Raw genomic sequence first — 16165 nt, 5'->3', positions numbered from 1 at the left:
AATTCAAGCTGATAGGTTGTGGGTCTGCAATTCAATTCCAGGGCTGATTCTTGGGCCCACTTAATTGAGCTGAGACTGGGAAGGTGGGCTAAATCATGAAGGACCTTGTGTTTCAATGGTTAAGTCACAAATGAGGTGGAGGTTTTGTTAACCTATGTGCCTGCGTTGGGCAAGGCTTGGACGGACAGGCAGGGAAAAACTTGTCACGTGGCCGATCTCAGCTACTTTCAGCTTTGTCGTACCCACCCGTCTACTAGACTCGCGCTTCCTGGGACTGAGGAGAGGATTTCCTCAGAGTGTCTCAGCTGGAGGAGTGAGCTCTGTCATGACAAATGGGTGCTATTATAGGACTCGCTGAGGGTTAGCTTCGTGTAGTGGAAAAGAAACCAAATGCCTCTGAAGAGCTCTGCTGTGCCCAACCCTCTCTCTATCCTTATGGGTAGGTTTAGTAACAATAGTAGTAACAACAACAACATCCATTGCTCCAATTGACTGTGAGGTTTTTTTTTTTTTAATGTTTATTTTTTTCAGAGAGGGGGGAGGGGCAGAGAGAGAGAGAGAGAGAGACAGAATCGGAAGCAGGCTCCAGGCTCTGAGCTGTCAGGGCAGAGCCAGACATGGGGCTCGAACCTACGAACCGTGAGATCATGACCTGAGCCCAAGTTGGATGCCTAACCGCCTGAGCCACCCAGGCGTCCCGACTGTGAACTTGTTAAGAGGTGAACGCGGCAGCAAACACCTTAGACATACCATTTCATTTCATCCTTGCAGCAATTCTGTAAGTAATAGTATTATTACCACCATTTTACAGATGGGGAGACAGAGGTTAAATGAAGCTAATTTTGTCTTGGCTGGTGGCTGTTAGCATCAGATCACACCTGTATGGTTTATGGTCCTAATCATTACATTGTGCTGCCTCTGATACCCGTCCTGTCAGCCAGCTGCCATGCCCCAGAGGGTGTGAGGGACTCCAACTTTACAACTACTGTAAGGGATAGAACTCCTCCATTCAACTGTGAGTCTCTTGACGGCCCTGTGAAGCGAGCGGTGTACGCTATTATTATCCTTGTTTTATGGACGAAGAAAAATGATGCTCATTAAAGTCAAGAGACCTGTCAAAAGTCACAGCTGCTGGTAAGTGGCAGAGCCAAACCTGGTTTTAAGGTCTCCTGTCTGTAGAACGCTCTTTCCTGTACACGTTAAAATTCACACGGTTCCTGCCTCTAAACACACCGTGTAAATAGGGCAAGTGGAGCAGAGCTGTTTGGTGACTGCACATGCGCACACTCCAAGCACGGCTCAGCCCCAGGGCAGTGCCAGCCACGTGTTCCCAGGTGACCACGCGGAGCCGAGCGCGAAAACGAGAGATCTGGGTACACGTGCACAAGCTCTGGCGAATGAGAACTTAGTCTCGCAGGGTCACGAGACTAGACCTAGGAAACTACACTTCCCAGAAGCAGCTCGCGCTGGACGCCTTTGCTAGATGACGTAGTTCCGGGAAGGCACGGGTCGGATAGGCTGCGGGGAGGAAGTGGGCGGTTCTAAGCGTCTGGCGCCCTGGCCTACTTCCGGTAGGATCGGGGTACTAGGCGGCTGAGGCGGTGCGGGTCTGGCGTTGTCTCCTGAGCTTTTCCAGGCGTGAGTAGCGATGGCAGCGGCTTTTCGGAAGGCGGCTAAGTCCCGGCAGCGAGAACACCGAGAGCGAAGCCAGGTAGGACCGCACAGGTCCCACTAGCGCTGGCCCGTGGCCCCGTGTGCCTCCCTCACCCCTTTCTCCTCCTCACCTGCGGGACCAGGTCCCTTTGGCGCGTCGCTGGGGCACGTAAATAAATGCAAATATATGCTAATGATGCCGGCGTGCCTGGGGCGGAGCCTCGAAGCCTGGGGAGGGGAGGGGGGTCGTCGTTCCCGTTCCCTGCCTTCCTCCCGACCGGTTCTTTGGGTATAGTCAAAGCTGTCTTGCGGAATTTCAGTGCGGAGGTAGTTGGGTGAGACGCCGTGTGTAAAATGCTTGACCTGGGAGGAAGGTGAGGCCAAAGCGCATACCGGCTGGAACTGGAACCCCCATCTAAGGGTGCAGAGCCCTGCCCACTGCGTAGGGGGGCGGGGGTCAGTAACCCAAGAGATCGGTGCTGATCATGTAACACCGACAGGCGTGGGCTTAGCGCAGAATCTTATGAAGGTCTGCCGTATACGCTTTTTATGTCTCAGGCCATAATGTTTTCCATCCCCATTGTACAGGTGAACAAACTGAGGCCCAGAGAGCAGAAGTGACTTGCCGAGTCCTAAACCCCAAATTCAGGTGGATAAACAGTTGTAGGACTTCTGTGGAGGGTGTGTCTGTGTTGGGGAAGTTGAGTAGAAACTAGTTTAATATATGCAGAACCAGCGCATCCATTTCACTGTGCTTAAAAACCACTTATACAACCTAGTTATCTGGTCCAACTTCATTTTGCAGGTGGGGAAGAGAGGGAGAAAGATGTGTCCAAAGTTGTGTTGCTTACTGATGAGGGGAACTAAGGCCTCCTAACCAGAGTCAGTCTTCCTCCTTAATAGCATTTATCAGGTATTTATTGTGCACTTACTGTGTGCTCAGTCGTGTGCTAGGAGCAATAGTGCAGTTTGCCACCTAATTGTGGTACCTGTTTGAACCTATTTGTGGGCCTATCTAAAAGTAATGATAGGGGCGCCTGGATGGCTCAGTCCTTGAGCGTGACTCTTGACTTCTGCTCAGGTCATGATCCCAGGGTCATGAGATTGAGCTGGGCTCTGCCCTGACAGAGTAGAGCCTGCTTGGGATTCTCTCTTCTCCTCTCTCTGCCCCACCCCACTTGCTTGCTTGCTCGCTCAAAATAAATTAAAAAAAAAAAAAAAAAAGTAACGATAGCAGTGTTTGTTGTGGGCCAGAGCCAAAAGTGTAGAATGCTTTACTCGTTATCTCATTTAACTGTTGACACCGTGTGGAGGTAGGTACCGTTATTTTCTCTCATTTGCAGATGGGGAAACTAAAACTCAGATAGGTTAAGTAATTTGCCTAAAGACATACAGCTGTAGTTGGCAACTGGCAAAGCCAGAAATCAGACCAGGAATTCAGAGGCCACTAAAAGATGAATAAAGAGGCACCTGTAAAAGGGGAGCCTGGGTGGCTCAGTCAGATGGGTCTCCGACCTCAGCTCAGGTCATGATCTCATGGTTCTTGAGTTCGAGCCCCGCTTCTGGCTCTGTGCTGGCAGCTCAGAGCCTGGCGCTTGCTTTAGATTCTGTGTCTCCCTCTATCTGCCCTCCCCCGTTCACACTCCATGTCTCTCTCTCTCTCTCTCTCTCTCTCTCTCAAAAATAAATAAATAAATAAATAAATATATATATATATATATATATAAAGAGGCACCTGTATAAGAGATAGCACAGGAACACTGCCAAATGAGGAATTTGAATGGGAAAAGTAGAGATGATGCGGGAGCTTCCTGGTGAAACTTGCTGAACTTTGAAGGGAATGATAATAGCTGTCACTTTTTGAGCATTGATTGTATGTTAGGTACAGCCCAACATGCTGTACAAGGATGATCTCATTTAAATCTACAGCGTGTCTATGAGGTGGATGTTATCCATATTTTCCATATGAGGACTCTGATGCTTAAAGAGGTTGAATAGTGTATCCAAAATATCAGTTGTGAGTAGTTGGTTTGGATTAACAGAGAAGGGGAGGGGCAGGAGAGAATCCCAAGCAAGCCGGACGCAGGGCTCAAACTTGTGGAGCTGGAACTCACGAACCGTGGGACCATGACCTGAGCCGAAACCAAGAGTCGGACACTTAACTGACTGAGCCACCAGCACTCCAGAAGACAGAGGGCTTCTAAGGCTGGACATAAGCATGACACGGTCATGTTTGAGTAGGAATAGAGGCTCTTTGTGGGAGAGGTAAGACGAAGGCCATGCTGGAAAGATGGGTAAACATGTTGACCAGGGTACTCTATGTCTGGGTAAAGTTTGGACTTTATGCCATAGGTTCTTCACTGAGGTGGTGGGCCAGCTACTGAAGATGTTTTGTATGGAGGGAGTAGGTATAATTAGGTGAGCTACTTCAGATGCAATGGCCAGTCTTCTTCTATAACTCAGATCCCTTTGAATTAGCGTTTTTGTAATTTTTGGGTAGATAGCCAGTATCTATGATTCCTGGATGGTAGAGTATTTCTGTTTTGAATTTTTTTTTTTTTTTTAGTTTTAGAGCGAGTGAGAGCATGCGTGGGAGAGAGGGACAGCAAGAGAGGGAGAGAGAGAATCTTAAGCAGGCTTCATGCTCAGTGTGAAGCCGGACACAGGGGCTCAGTCCCATGATCTGAGCTGAAGGCAAGAATCGGACGCTCCACTGACTGAGCCACCCAGGCCACTCTCTAGTTTCAAAAAAAAAAAAAAAAATTTCTTTTTTTTTTTACATTTATTTATTTTTGAGAAACAGTGAGACAAAGCATGAGCATGGGAGTGGCAGAGAGAGGAGACACAGAATCTGAAGCAGGCTCCAAGCAAGCGGTCAGCACAGAGCCTGATGAGGGGCTTGAACGCACAAACTGTGAGATCATGACCTGAGTTGACCTGAGGTCAGTCGGACACTCAACCGACTGAGCCACCTAGGTGCCCGGGCCACCCTCTGGTTTTAATTTTTGAGGAACCTCCATACTGTTTTCCACAGTGGCTGCATCCATTTTCATTCCCACCATAGTGCATGAGGGTTCCTTCTTCTTCACATCCTCGCCAACGCCTGTTTCTTGTGTTTGTTGTGTTTTTGATTTCAGTTTGGCTGTTATTTTAATTATTGAATTATTTGTTGCATCATTTCAAGGATAAAAATTGAGCAAGGTAACTTAAAAATGTCATCTGCTAATATTATACAAGTTTAAACTTGTGTGTAGTATTGTATTAGAAGTGTATGTACCTTCTTGGGGAGCCTGGGTGGCTCAGTCGGTTAAGCGTCCGACTTCAGCTCAGGTCACGATCTCGCGGTCCGTGAGTTCGAGCCCCGCGTCGGGCTCTGGGCTGATGGCTCGGAGCCTGGAGCCTGCTTCCAATTCTGTATCTCCCTCTCTCTCTGCCCCTCCCCGTTCATGCTCTGTCTCTCTCTGTCTCAAAAATAAATAAAAAAACGTTAAAAAAAAAAAAGTGTATGTACCTTCTCAAAAATTGAGATTATTCAGAGCAGGAGAAGATGCGGTCTTTTGTGGGAAAGAGCACAGACTCTGGCCTGACATAGAGTGGGTTCTGGTTCTAGCTTTGCCAGTTATTCTGTGTTCTTGGGTAAGTCATTCTCCAAACTTTATTCCCCTTTTGGAAAATTGGGATAACAATCGTATGTTTTATCTACTTCTCCTGTTTGTTGTGGGGATTAAGAGATTGTGTGTAACAAGCACAGCAGATTGCTTTGTAACAGAGTACGTGCTTAATAAATGTGGCCTGTTATGATGATGTGGGCAGAAACATCTAGCACAGATACTGACATATATTAATTGCTCAACAAATAGCTTGTAGAAAGATAATACCAAGATATAATCCTTGTGCCTTCCATGCTATCCAAGTTCTGTGTCAGAAGGGTATTCTGTGTCACACTCGGTTTTCTCTCTTACTTCTTACCAAAGGAAGAATAATAACAGTAAACATGTGGTGGGTACTTGCCTTGTGCCAGGCCAGGTGCCAGCACTGCCCCTTACAGAGGCTCATTTAATCCTAATGATAACCAGGGGAAGCAGGTATTGTTATTCTCGTTTTAAAGTTAGGAAACAGCAGCTCAGAGAAGTGAAGTGACTTGCATAAGGTCACAGATTGTTAAGAGGTAACGCTTGGATTTGAACCCAGTTCTTGGACTCTAAATTTAGAGCCCTTACCACAGTTGCCTCCCTGTTATTATATTTTCCCTTCATAGTATTTTTTAAACCCTTGGATTAAGGCTGTAGTAATTTTAGTACAGCTGGCAACTGCTTGCTTAGTGCCGAGTCATTGTTGCCTCTCTCTGTCCTTAATAGGCCAGGAAACCTACTATGGCAGTGCTTATGACCTCTCTGGCGTCCATATAGTACCTCTCATCCTTGGGCAGAGCCCAGTGGGGGAGGGAAGGGAACAGGGTAGCAAGTTGGCTCCAAGGACATGGATTTACTGAGCACTCCAGAGACTCTTGTTCTTGTGAGGTGTCATGTTGATTTGGGCATGTGTTTGCTGGGGGAACTAAGCACTTTCTTTTTTTTTCCCTTTTGTCTTCTAGCCTGGCTTTCGAAAACATCTGGGCCTGCTGGAAAAAAAGAAAGATTACAAACTTCGCGCAGAGTGAGTTCGGTTTCCCGGTAGAGGTGCTGCCAAGAAGGTTGACCACTTCCCTGCACGGCATCTGGATTGCCCAAGTGTCTGACGGGGGATAATTTCCTGCCATTGATAAAATGGCCAGAACGCTGGCAACCCGTCAGATACTTGTTTGTGACCCTAAACTTCTCTCTTTGTTTGGGCAGAGCGTTATTTATTTAACTACAGTTGCACTGCGAATTTTTTCTAATTCTGTTGTTCCAGATAGTTTGCTCATAGTGGCTTTGATTTGCCCCTGCCTTGGTGTTTGAGCCAAAAGCAGAATCTCTTTTTTTCTCTCCCTTCTCTTGAAATGCAAGATAGAATCTAAAATTCCAGTTGTTGAGTCTCTTACATCACCCCGTGTGTGGTGTGGAATGAAGAGATATGAAAGATGGATTCATAAGACTGAGCGTGGGTGATAATGAACTCTGAAAACATTTCATAAAACAATTACCTCTATTTTTCTTCTTTGGCACTTTATTTGGAGAATAAATTATAATTATTTGTTAACTATGCATGTCAGCTGAGGTCCTTTTGTGCTCCTGGTACAGATGGTGATGGATTAAGTGGATTGCTCTGGGTCCCAGAGTTAAGGCTAATAATGATAACTGAGTGCTATTATTGGATTAGGTAGTGTTTTGGGAGACTTGCAATATTTACACTTATTTATTCCTCCCAACAACCTTCTGGGATACTGTTCTCATCATACCCATTCTACAGATTAAATTAAGATGCAGATTGGTTAGCTAAATTATCCAGGATTACTTAGCTAGAAGTGGTGGAGTTAAGGTTTTAATCCAGATAGTCTGGCTTCAGAGTCCACGATTCTAGTCAGTATGCTATTCTGTGCTGTGTAGTTTTGGAACCTTATTTGGTCAGTTGGTGCCCAAGCTTGCATCAGAACCCTTTCTTTTTTTTAAATGTTTATTTTTGAAGGGGAGAGAGACAGAGCGTGAGTGGGGGAGGGGCAGAAAGACAGGGAGACACAGTATCTGAAGCGGGCTGCAGGCTCTGAGCCATCAGCACAGAGCCCTATGCGGGGCTCAAACCCACGAGCTGTGAGATCATGACCTAGGCCGAAGTCAGACGCTTTACCGACTGAGCCACCCGGGCGCCCTGATCAGAACCCTTTCTAATGAGCTTTAATATGTGCTTTCTTTGGTGTTTCCCTCTAAAGATGTAAAAAGCGCTAAAACATGTGAGATGGGGACAGTTTCAGGTGAATTTGGGGATAAGAGAGTAGCCTACAGTGACGGGATCTCAACATTAGTGACGGTGGAGTCTGGATCAAATCTAGTCATTGCTCTGGCTTTTTTGAGTTTCATTTTGTATGAACTTTAGATGCTTGTAAAGTGTGCTCTTGTGGGTTTTTTTGTTTGTGCTTTTTTGTTTTTGGATTTTTTTTGTTATGAACTTCACTTAAACTGCCTTTTAGTGACTACCGGAAAAAGCAAGAGTACCTCAGAGCTCTCCGGAAGAAGGCTCTTGAAAAAAATCCAGATGAATTCTACTATAAAATGACTCGGGTTAAACTCCAGGTGGGTACCTAATGGATCAGTTGGTATTCTGAGCTCCAACTCAATAAAGAAAATAAGATGGGGGAAGAGATGGAGAGGAAGGAGCCTTGGCCTTTATTTAGCCCTTCTCCACTTGGTCCAAATGCTGTTGGTCAGTATCCAAGGCAAACTGTCCCTTCATGAACAGCATGCATTTCTACTCCTGAATCTGAGTTGTCTTATGACTGGAGCTCTTCTTTCTTTTTTTTCTTTAATTTTTTTTTTAATGTTAATTTTTGAGAGAGAGAGTGCAAGTGGGGGTGGGGGGCAGAGAGGGAGAGAGAGAGAGACAGAATCCGAAGCAGGCTCTAGTCTCTGAGCTGTCAGCACAGAGCCCGACGCAGGGCTTGAACTCACAAACCGTGAGATCATGACCTGAGCCGAAGTCAGACTTAACTGACTGAGCCACCCAGCCACCTCTGCCTGGAGCTGTTCTAAGAGTGGATGATGAGGTGCTAAATTGAACATGCATCTAGGGGCTTAGTACATTGGACTGCTGTTGCAGATGGCATTCAGTTGTCTTTGTTCCAGTCATAAGCTATGCTGACAGCTTATCAGTGATTTTAATCTAAGAGGGACTGTATCTTTTAAATCTGGATTTTAGGATGGAGTTCACGTTATTAAGGAGACTAAGGAAGAAGTAACTCCAGAACAGCTGAAACTGATGAAAACCCAGGATGTCAAATACATAGAAATGAAAAGGGTTGCAGAAGCTAAGGTAACAACTGAAGCCCTTTGTTCTGTTGTATTTTTGTTAAGGAAAGAAATGCAGATTCAGTGACTTCAAATTATAAGTTGATTTCTTCTTGAAGTACTTGTGTATGGTATAATGATTTAGAAGTGTAGTCAGTATGGTAGAGTGGAAAGAGTTCAGATTTGGAAATGAGACAGACTTAGGTTTGAATTCTGGCTCTGCCATTTATTAGCCCCATGATTATGAACAAATTAACATCCTTGAGAGATTGGTTCCTCATTTCTATTTCATGGGATTGTTGTAAGGATTAAATGAGTTTTGTGGAATGTGTAGCCCAGTCACTTAACTGTGGTTGGTGCTTGATGGATGTTTAGCCGTTCTTTAAAAGAATGAAGCACATTTTTTGCTGGCTCGTGATAATGATGTGAAATGGTTTACACTTTTGACATTCATCTCTGATACCCTGGAAGAACCCAGTGTAAAATGAGATCCTGTTCTGTATTCTAGAAAATTGAAAGACTGAAATCAGAGCTCCATCTGCTGGATTTCCAGGGGAAGCAACAGAATAAGCATGTGTTTTTTTTTGACACCAAAAAGGAAGGTATGAAATGTTTGAGGGTTTCTGGGATAGTCTAGCATGTTGGTGTATGTTTGGTGTTAGTGCCTTAAGAATTGTCTTGACTTTCAGTTGAACAGTTTGATATTGCCACTCACCTGCGAACAGCCCCGGAACTTGTTGACAGAGTCTTTAATAGACCCACAATAGAGACCTTGCAGAAGGAGAAAGTGAAGGGGGTTACCCAGCAGACTCGACTTAAGGTAATTTTCTCCATTGCTTTCAGGTCTGAGCTTAGGAGAATCTAGGATCCACACCCCCTCCCCCCGCATTTACTATAATTAAGGAAAGCTCATTAAGTTCCCTTAGAAAAGTGGAAGGAGGGGCGCCTGGGTGGCGCAGTCGGTTAAGCGTCCGACTTCAGCCAGGTCACGATCTCGCGGTCCGGGAGTTCGAGCCCCGCATCAGGCTCTGGGCTGATGGCTCAGAGCCTGGAGCCTGTTTCCGATTCTGTGTCTCCCTCTCTCTCTGCCCCTCCCCCGTTCATGCTCTGTCTCTCTCTGTCCCAAAAATAAAATAAACATTGAAAAAAAAAATTTTTTTAAAAAAAGAAAAGTGGAAGGAAGATTTGATGATGGGATGGGAATGGATGAAGGTTTCTTGGTTTTTAAGATTGAGGGGTGTGTGGCATAGTGTGGCTTAGTGGTTGGAAGCTTAAGGGTTTGGCTTTATTTTTTTTAATTAAAAAAATTGTTTTAAATGTTTTATTTATTTTTGAGTGTGAGAGTGTGAGTAGGGGAGAGACAGAGAGAGAGGGGAACAGAAAATCCTAAACGGGCTCTGATAGCAGCAAGCCCAGTGAAGGGCTCAAACTCACAAACTGAGATTATGACCCAAACTGATGTCAATCAACTGAGCCACCTAGGTGCCCCTGGTCTGGCTTTTAGATTTGCATTTGAATCCCACCTCTCGCTCTGGGCTTTGTGCCTTTAAGACTTGTGACTGATGCCTACCTTGTAAAATGCAGAGAGAGGAGGGGACACTGAAGATTTAGGGATTTGGTATATTCTGATATTGAACCTTCAGCAAATACACATCTCAAAAAGTCTTTACATATTATACATTTGTAACCAGAATTTTGTATTGACTTTTCCTTATGGTGCTTTCCATCACTGTAACTGGGTTTGTGCAGAAGACATGCTTTTTCTCAGAGCCTTCTGGAGTTGAACTCTCACTTCTGACTGATTCATTAAAAAAAAAATGCTGTCAATGTGTTTCAAGCAGACAGCTGTTCTGTTTTGATTTGAATCATTTACACCGCATCAGCTTTGCTTCCAATGTTTAATTTCACAGCAGTTTCTCTAGCTCAGAGGCAGCTAAACTTGCGTTGGTAATATAAATACCCCTAATTAGTTTGACTATATTGGGTAATCCCATAAATTTGACAGTCTGTGTAATAAAGTGAAAACAAAAGCTGTCTGAAACCACTGCTGCGAGACTATGCTAGAATTGGTGAATTGTTTAAATCTGAAGCCCGGTGATGGTCCCCCCCTTGTAGATAACACTTCCAGCTGAGGAGCCGGCTGACTAGTATTCTCGTGATAACCCTGTTTGTCAATTAGTTGTATTTTCAATTAGCTGTGTCACTAACACTTCTCAAGTGTTATGGTGGTCCCTAAAGAGATTAGTGCTCCCAACAGAATAGTTCACAGACATGCCTTGTAAGTTGGAAAGATTTGGATCTTGCTGTTCTTGTCCAGTGGTGTTGTTTCTTCTGGTTGTTTTGTTTAAAGCAAAAATATTTTCATTAAGAGACTGATGGTGGATTGTAAGGGAATTTATAATCTCTCTGTAACTTGGAGGGGTGGGCGGCCCATGGATGAGCTGTAGGAAGTCTGTGAACACTCTCATTCCACACAGACATTTTGTGCAGATAGGCATATGCGTTTGCACAAATTTGCACCAACACACATACACATTTATTTCAGGAAAGAATCCACAGCTTTCTTCAGTTTCTCAGGGGTTCATGATTCCCCCAAATTGAAGGGCCACTGGCCTTTGAGGGGATATTTCAGCAGTGAGAATTCTCAGGTCAGCTTCTGCTGAAAAAGTCCTTCTCTCTGAGTTCTGTGGTTCTCAGACAACTGCACACTGTCCATTAGCCTTTCTATTCTCTGTTCACTTTGTGTAGGGTTTCCAGGATTGGCTCATTCCTGCATTGCCTTAGGTAACCGGGACGCTCACACAAAGGTCAAACAGCTTAGTGTAGTAGTGGAAAGATTCCTGGGACCCGTGAGACTCGTGGGACAGTCCTGACTCTGTTCCAGGTGATCCTTGTGTCCCTGGGCAAGTCTCCAACGTTCTGTTAGCTCTAGAATCTGGTGTTCCTAAAATGGGCAATTTTATGGTCCCTTGTGTTGATTCTGAGTAAGGAGGAGGGAGTTGATGAAACCATTTACGCATTTGGACTTGAGTGGATTAAAAGCAGTTTTTAATTCATTTTTATCTTGTTAATTTTATTGAAAACGGGTGTGTATTTCTTCCACAGCGGATAGCTAAAGAAAGGCAAAAGCAGTATAACTGCCTGACGCAGCGGATTGAACGCGAGAAGAAATTGTTTGTTATTGCACAGAAAATTCAAACACGCAAAGATCTTCTGGTAAGGAGAGAGAGCCTTAGGCCCTTCCTTTTATTTTATTTTTTTTCCTTTCTCTCTTGTAAAGGTTTTAACTTAGACTGGATTTCAGCTGTGTGTAAATCAACCCCAGTGAAAATGTCTGCTCCTCAGGGGCAGTGGTTTGAGCCAGTGTCTGTTACTCTGACAGTGTTGAAATGTTCCTTGATTAAGAAGGTAATAAGGGGCTTATTAGTCAGTGCTTTGGAACAGCAAAGGGTAGGATCAGGTAGCATATGAACTTTATAGCTTATGAGCAGCTATGTGTAACATTTAAGCAGGTTAACAAAGCAGTGTGTGTCACTCATTGGTGTTTAAAAATAGACAACATTGTGTTGTTAAATAGCACAGCTAAGGATTATGTGATGCTCCTTTCATATTAGTACCATTCCTCTAAATGTCAAATTCTTCAGCTTTGTAGATCATTCAGATCTGCCTTTCTCAACTAGGGTTCCGTGTGAGAATAAGCCCTACAGAAAAATGATTTGACTCCCTGTCTTCTCAGTTTTTCTGGAAACTTCAACATAGTAGTAGCATTATAGATTCCCAGGGGAGAACATGATTCACTGCATCTGGGGATACTTGAGGATAGTAGGGCTTTGTCCTTCCTGTACTTTGAGAAGGACTGAATTAGGGGCTTTCCAATAGGTAGTTTATTAACCTTCCTGTTTTACAAAATGCTGTCCTACCATTTACTGGTAACCTTTTTAATCTTTTGTAGGACAAAACTCAGAAGGTGAAGGTGAAGAAAGAAACAGTGAACTCCCCAGCTATTTACAAATTTCAGAGTCGTCGAAAACGTTGAAGTGGTACAGATGAGCTTTGTCATTCCATACAGAAGAGAATTCCTTTTTTTTTCCCTGAGTAACTTCACATTCCATTAGCCTGAATGACATGATTTTTCCTGTTTGTAATTTTATTATAGATCTGACATGTGATATTTTTCTGTGGACGCCATTAAAGCCCCTTCCCATGTCTTATTGTTTTGAGGGTTGTGAAATCAGCCTTAGTTTTATATTCCTATATATTTTTTTCCTTATGAAAGTTATATAATCTTATTACTGCAAATTTGGAAAATAAATGAATTCTTCCCTAATCCTAGTACTAATTGAGGAACAATAAATAGTTATTAGTGCTAGCAGCTAGGGCAATGAAAGTGAACAAAACTGTGAGTGTTCTGGTTTATTTCCTCCATTCTTTATTTTTTTTTTTAAGTTTACTTATTTATTTTGAGAGAGCATGAGCAGGGGCAGGAGAGAGGGAGAGAGAGAATCCCAAGCAGGCTCTGTGCTGACAGCAAACTGTGAGATCATGAGCTGAGATCAAGAGTTGGATGCTCAACTGGCAGAGCCACCTAGGCGCCCCTATTTCCTCCATTCTATAAAGGTGTGTACTGGTTTTTAATTACGTTTTTGTGTTTTGTAGTTGTAATTACAGTAAACAATTTTACATCTTTTTTCACTTCAATTCTTCCATTTTGTTACATCACTTAATTTTTTATTTTTTAAAGTTTACTTTGAGAGAGAGCGTGTGCATACATGCAAATGGGGGGGAGGGGTGGAGAGAGAGAGGAAGAGAGAGAGAATCCCAAGTTTGGGGCTCGAACTCATGAGCCGGGGGATCATGAGCTGAGCTGAAATCAAGAGCTGGATCCTCAGGGCACCTGGGTGGCTGAGTTGGTTAAGCATCTGACTTCGGCTCAGGTCATGATCCATGGGTTTGAGCCCTGCATCGAGCTCTGTGCTGACAGCTCAGAGCCTGGAGCCTGCTTCTGATTCTGTGTCTCCCTCTTTCTGCCCCTCCCCTGCTCCTACTCTGTCTCTTTCTGTCTCTCAAAAATGAATAAACTTTAAAAAAAAAAAAAATTAAAAGTCGGATGCTCAACCAACTGAGCCATCAGGTGCCACACATAATTAATTTTTTAAAAGTAGTATATGCTCATAGTAGAAATTAAAATAAATATTTTTAATGCTTGCATGTTTGATTTAGGGGGCAGACTGATTTTACCTTCCTTCCTTCTGTGTTTATGGATATTCAGTGGCTTCATAAAGTAGCCAAGGAGGAATTTTCTTTCTCTTACGCTTTATAGCTACAGATAGAAACCCTTGGAACTAGGAACCCATGGTGGCACCTCCTTATTGATGAAGCTCATATCGGACAGATCTGGCTCTGTTCCTGCCCTCTGCACTTCTGGCCAGCTCCTGATTCCAAGGCTGTAGATGGCTTGGTACAGGCCTGTGCCCTGGAGGTGCGGACTGCAGAGCATGTGTAGCAGCTCCTTTGTCTTCCCAGAGTCTCACTCTTCCTGTCTATGTCGGGGTGGTAAGCTGAGGCTGGTCAAGACAGGACTGAGCATGCTTGGAGCAAATGTGGGAGGAGCAGAGTTCTGGGAGGTGTGCTTACACCTCACCCCTGGAGGAGGAACAGCTGTGCCTGGATTTTAAAGAGAAAACGAAAATCATTGTTAAAACTTAATAAGTTTCTATGACTGCTAGGCTCCTATATAAAGCCTAAAATGAAAGCATGTTTCCTCAGGGTGTACCCAGTGGGATTTAGATTTGGGAGCCCTGGAAAGTAGGAAGAAGGGCCAGGGAATAGAAGTTAGTAGCTTTTGCCTTAAGGAAGGAAATGCTTCACAGTCTCTGTGTGAACTTCCTTTTGGGGAGGTGGTGAGCTAAGTAAATGTTAATGGTCTTATGACATAGAGGTCTGAGTCCTGAGCCAGGGAAGGGATTTATCCTGTGGATGTTGGACAGGAGTGGGCAGAGTCTGTTCCTGGGATAAACCAGCTTGGTGCTGCTACTCGGACTCGTATCCCTTGTCCCTGCAGGGTAGGAAGGTGGGAGGCAGGGAAGGGATATACCTAATGCCTTCTCTTGAAGCTTACGCTTACACAAAGGTACGCACACTTCGTTAGTTCTCACTTTATATTTACTTATTTATTTTTAACGTTTGTTTATTTTTGGGAGATAGCATGAATTCGGGAGGGGCAGAGAGACAGAATCTGAAGCAGGCTCCAGGCTCTGAGCTGTCAGCACAGAGCCTGAAGTGGGGTTTGAACCCACGGACCGTGAGATCATGACCTGAGCCGAAGTCGGATGCTTAACTGACTGAGCCACCCAGGCGCCCTGGCTCTCACTTAAATAGACTTTCAGGGTACTACACCTCGGGCCTCATGCACACACGTATGCGCACACCTATATACCCTCTGGTACACGAACGTGCCACCAGGGTTTCACATCCGCTGGTTAGGTGCTAAGTAAGTCCTCACGTGTTCTGTAGGTATACAGCAATGCTTCATTGAAGAGGCATGTGTGTAGGCAGGAACGTCTATCCTTTTGGACTACCGTAAGTTCCAGATTAGAGATAGAGAACTATAAGGAGATAAAACCAGGTGTCCCGAATTGCTGTTAACACTGAGGGCTGTCTCTGAGGCCCAAGGAGAGCTTGCCTGCCCCTTGTGATGAACCCAAGACAGATGCCCCAGCCTCCTGGGTGCCGAAAATAGGCCAGGACCTTATGCTTTGGCACTCAGTGGGACCTCGGACTCCTGGCTCATTGCTTGGGAAGGGGAGAGACTGTTGTTTTCTTAGGATCCACACGTCCAGGCCCCAGAGGTGGTTTGGGCTCTTGGTGGCGTCCTGCTCTGGCTGTGCCAAGGGGAATGCGGGCAGCATAGGGAGGTGGAAGGCATTGCTCTGAGTCAGAACCTGTGTGGTTCAGGTCTCGTACAAATGAGGTCCCCAGAGTGTCAGCTACAATAGCTGACGTGGAACATCGAGGTTTCTCGGGCAGGGAACCAACTATCCTGCCTGAGTCCTACTCCACTGCCTCTTAGAGCCCTTCTGACTCCAGCAGTAGAGTGTCAGGCCTTAGCTTTATTCTCGGATTAAATCTTTTTCTAACTCTAGAGGGAACTGATTCCTGGCAACAGGGTAGGAAAGGGCCCAGTAGATGGAGCTGCTGCCCCTTCTCTGGGTGCTGGTGTCTACTCTCTTAGCACTCTTGGCTTCTGTTGGAAGCATCCTGTACTACGTAGGTGCTTAGTTCCTATTTATTGAATTCAGTGCCTTAGAGGAGAACTCTTAGGAAAAAAGGTTTTTTCCACCCCTACTCCAGCAGTTTGAGGTAAGTGTGGTCCCAAAACAAGGAAGGGGCAGGAGCGGGCTTTTCCCCTCACGTTTCTAGTAAGGCCCATGCAAGGAAGCCTGTTGAGTACCACATCGAGAGGGTGGTTCCACCAGGAAATGGTAGGGGGTCTCCCCGTGAGCAGTTGCGAGGGTTTATGTCTAGCTCACTGTCTCTCCCCCGCTGCTGGTTGTGGGGCAGTGAACAATTAGAGCTGCACATCCTCCAGCAGG

General features: G+C 44.9%; 1 protein-coding gene across 1 annotated transcript; it reads left to right on the top strand.

Annotated features, from left to right (window-relative positions):
- Positions 1-1571: 1571 nt before the first annotated feature.
- On the top strand, positions 1572-12970 carry UTP11 (UTP11 small subunit processome component). Its single transcript, XM_047085574.1, has 8 exons — positions 1572-1711; positions 6248-6309; positions 7760-7862; positions 8485-8598; positions 9082-9175; positions 9263-9393; positions 11679-11789; positions 12526-12970. The coding sequence occupies exons 1-8, from the start codon at positions 1649-1651 to the stop codon at positions 12607-12609; spliced, it is 762 nt and encodes a 253-aa protein (XP_046941530.1). The 5' UTR covers positions 1572-1648; the 3' UTR covers positions 12610-12970.
- Positions 12971-16165: the final 3195 nt, after the last annotated feature.

The sequence above is a fragment of the Lynx rufus genome, unplaced genomic scaffold, assembly GCF_022079265.1.
Source record: "Lynx rufus isolate CCGP_SWC_20201006 ecotype Redwood Valley unplaced genomic scaffold, mLynRuf1.p SCAF_2, whole genome shotgun sequence".
NCBI lineage: Eukaryota > Metazoa > Chordata > Mammalia > Carnivora > Felidae > Lynx > Lynx rufus.
This window is presented reverse-complemented; position numbering and strand designations above follow the sequence as displayed.

Excerpts from the sequence above, each read along its gene's own strand:
- UTP11 (XM_047085574.1), top strand. The coding sequence starts at position 1,649 with ATGGCAGCGGCTTTTCGGAAGGCGGCTAAGTCCCGGCAGCGAGAACAC. Across the intron at positions 1,712-6,247 it reads AACACCGAGAGCGAAGCCAG|CCTGGCTTTCGAAAACATCT; the intron begins GTAGGACCGCAC and ends TTTGTCTTCTAG. Across the intron at positions 9,394-11,678 it reads CCCAGCAGACTCGACTTAAG|CGGATAGCTAAAGAAAGGCA; the intron begins GTAATTTTCTCC and ends TTTCTTCCACAG.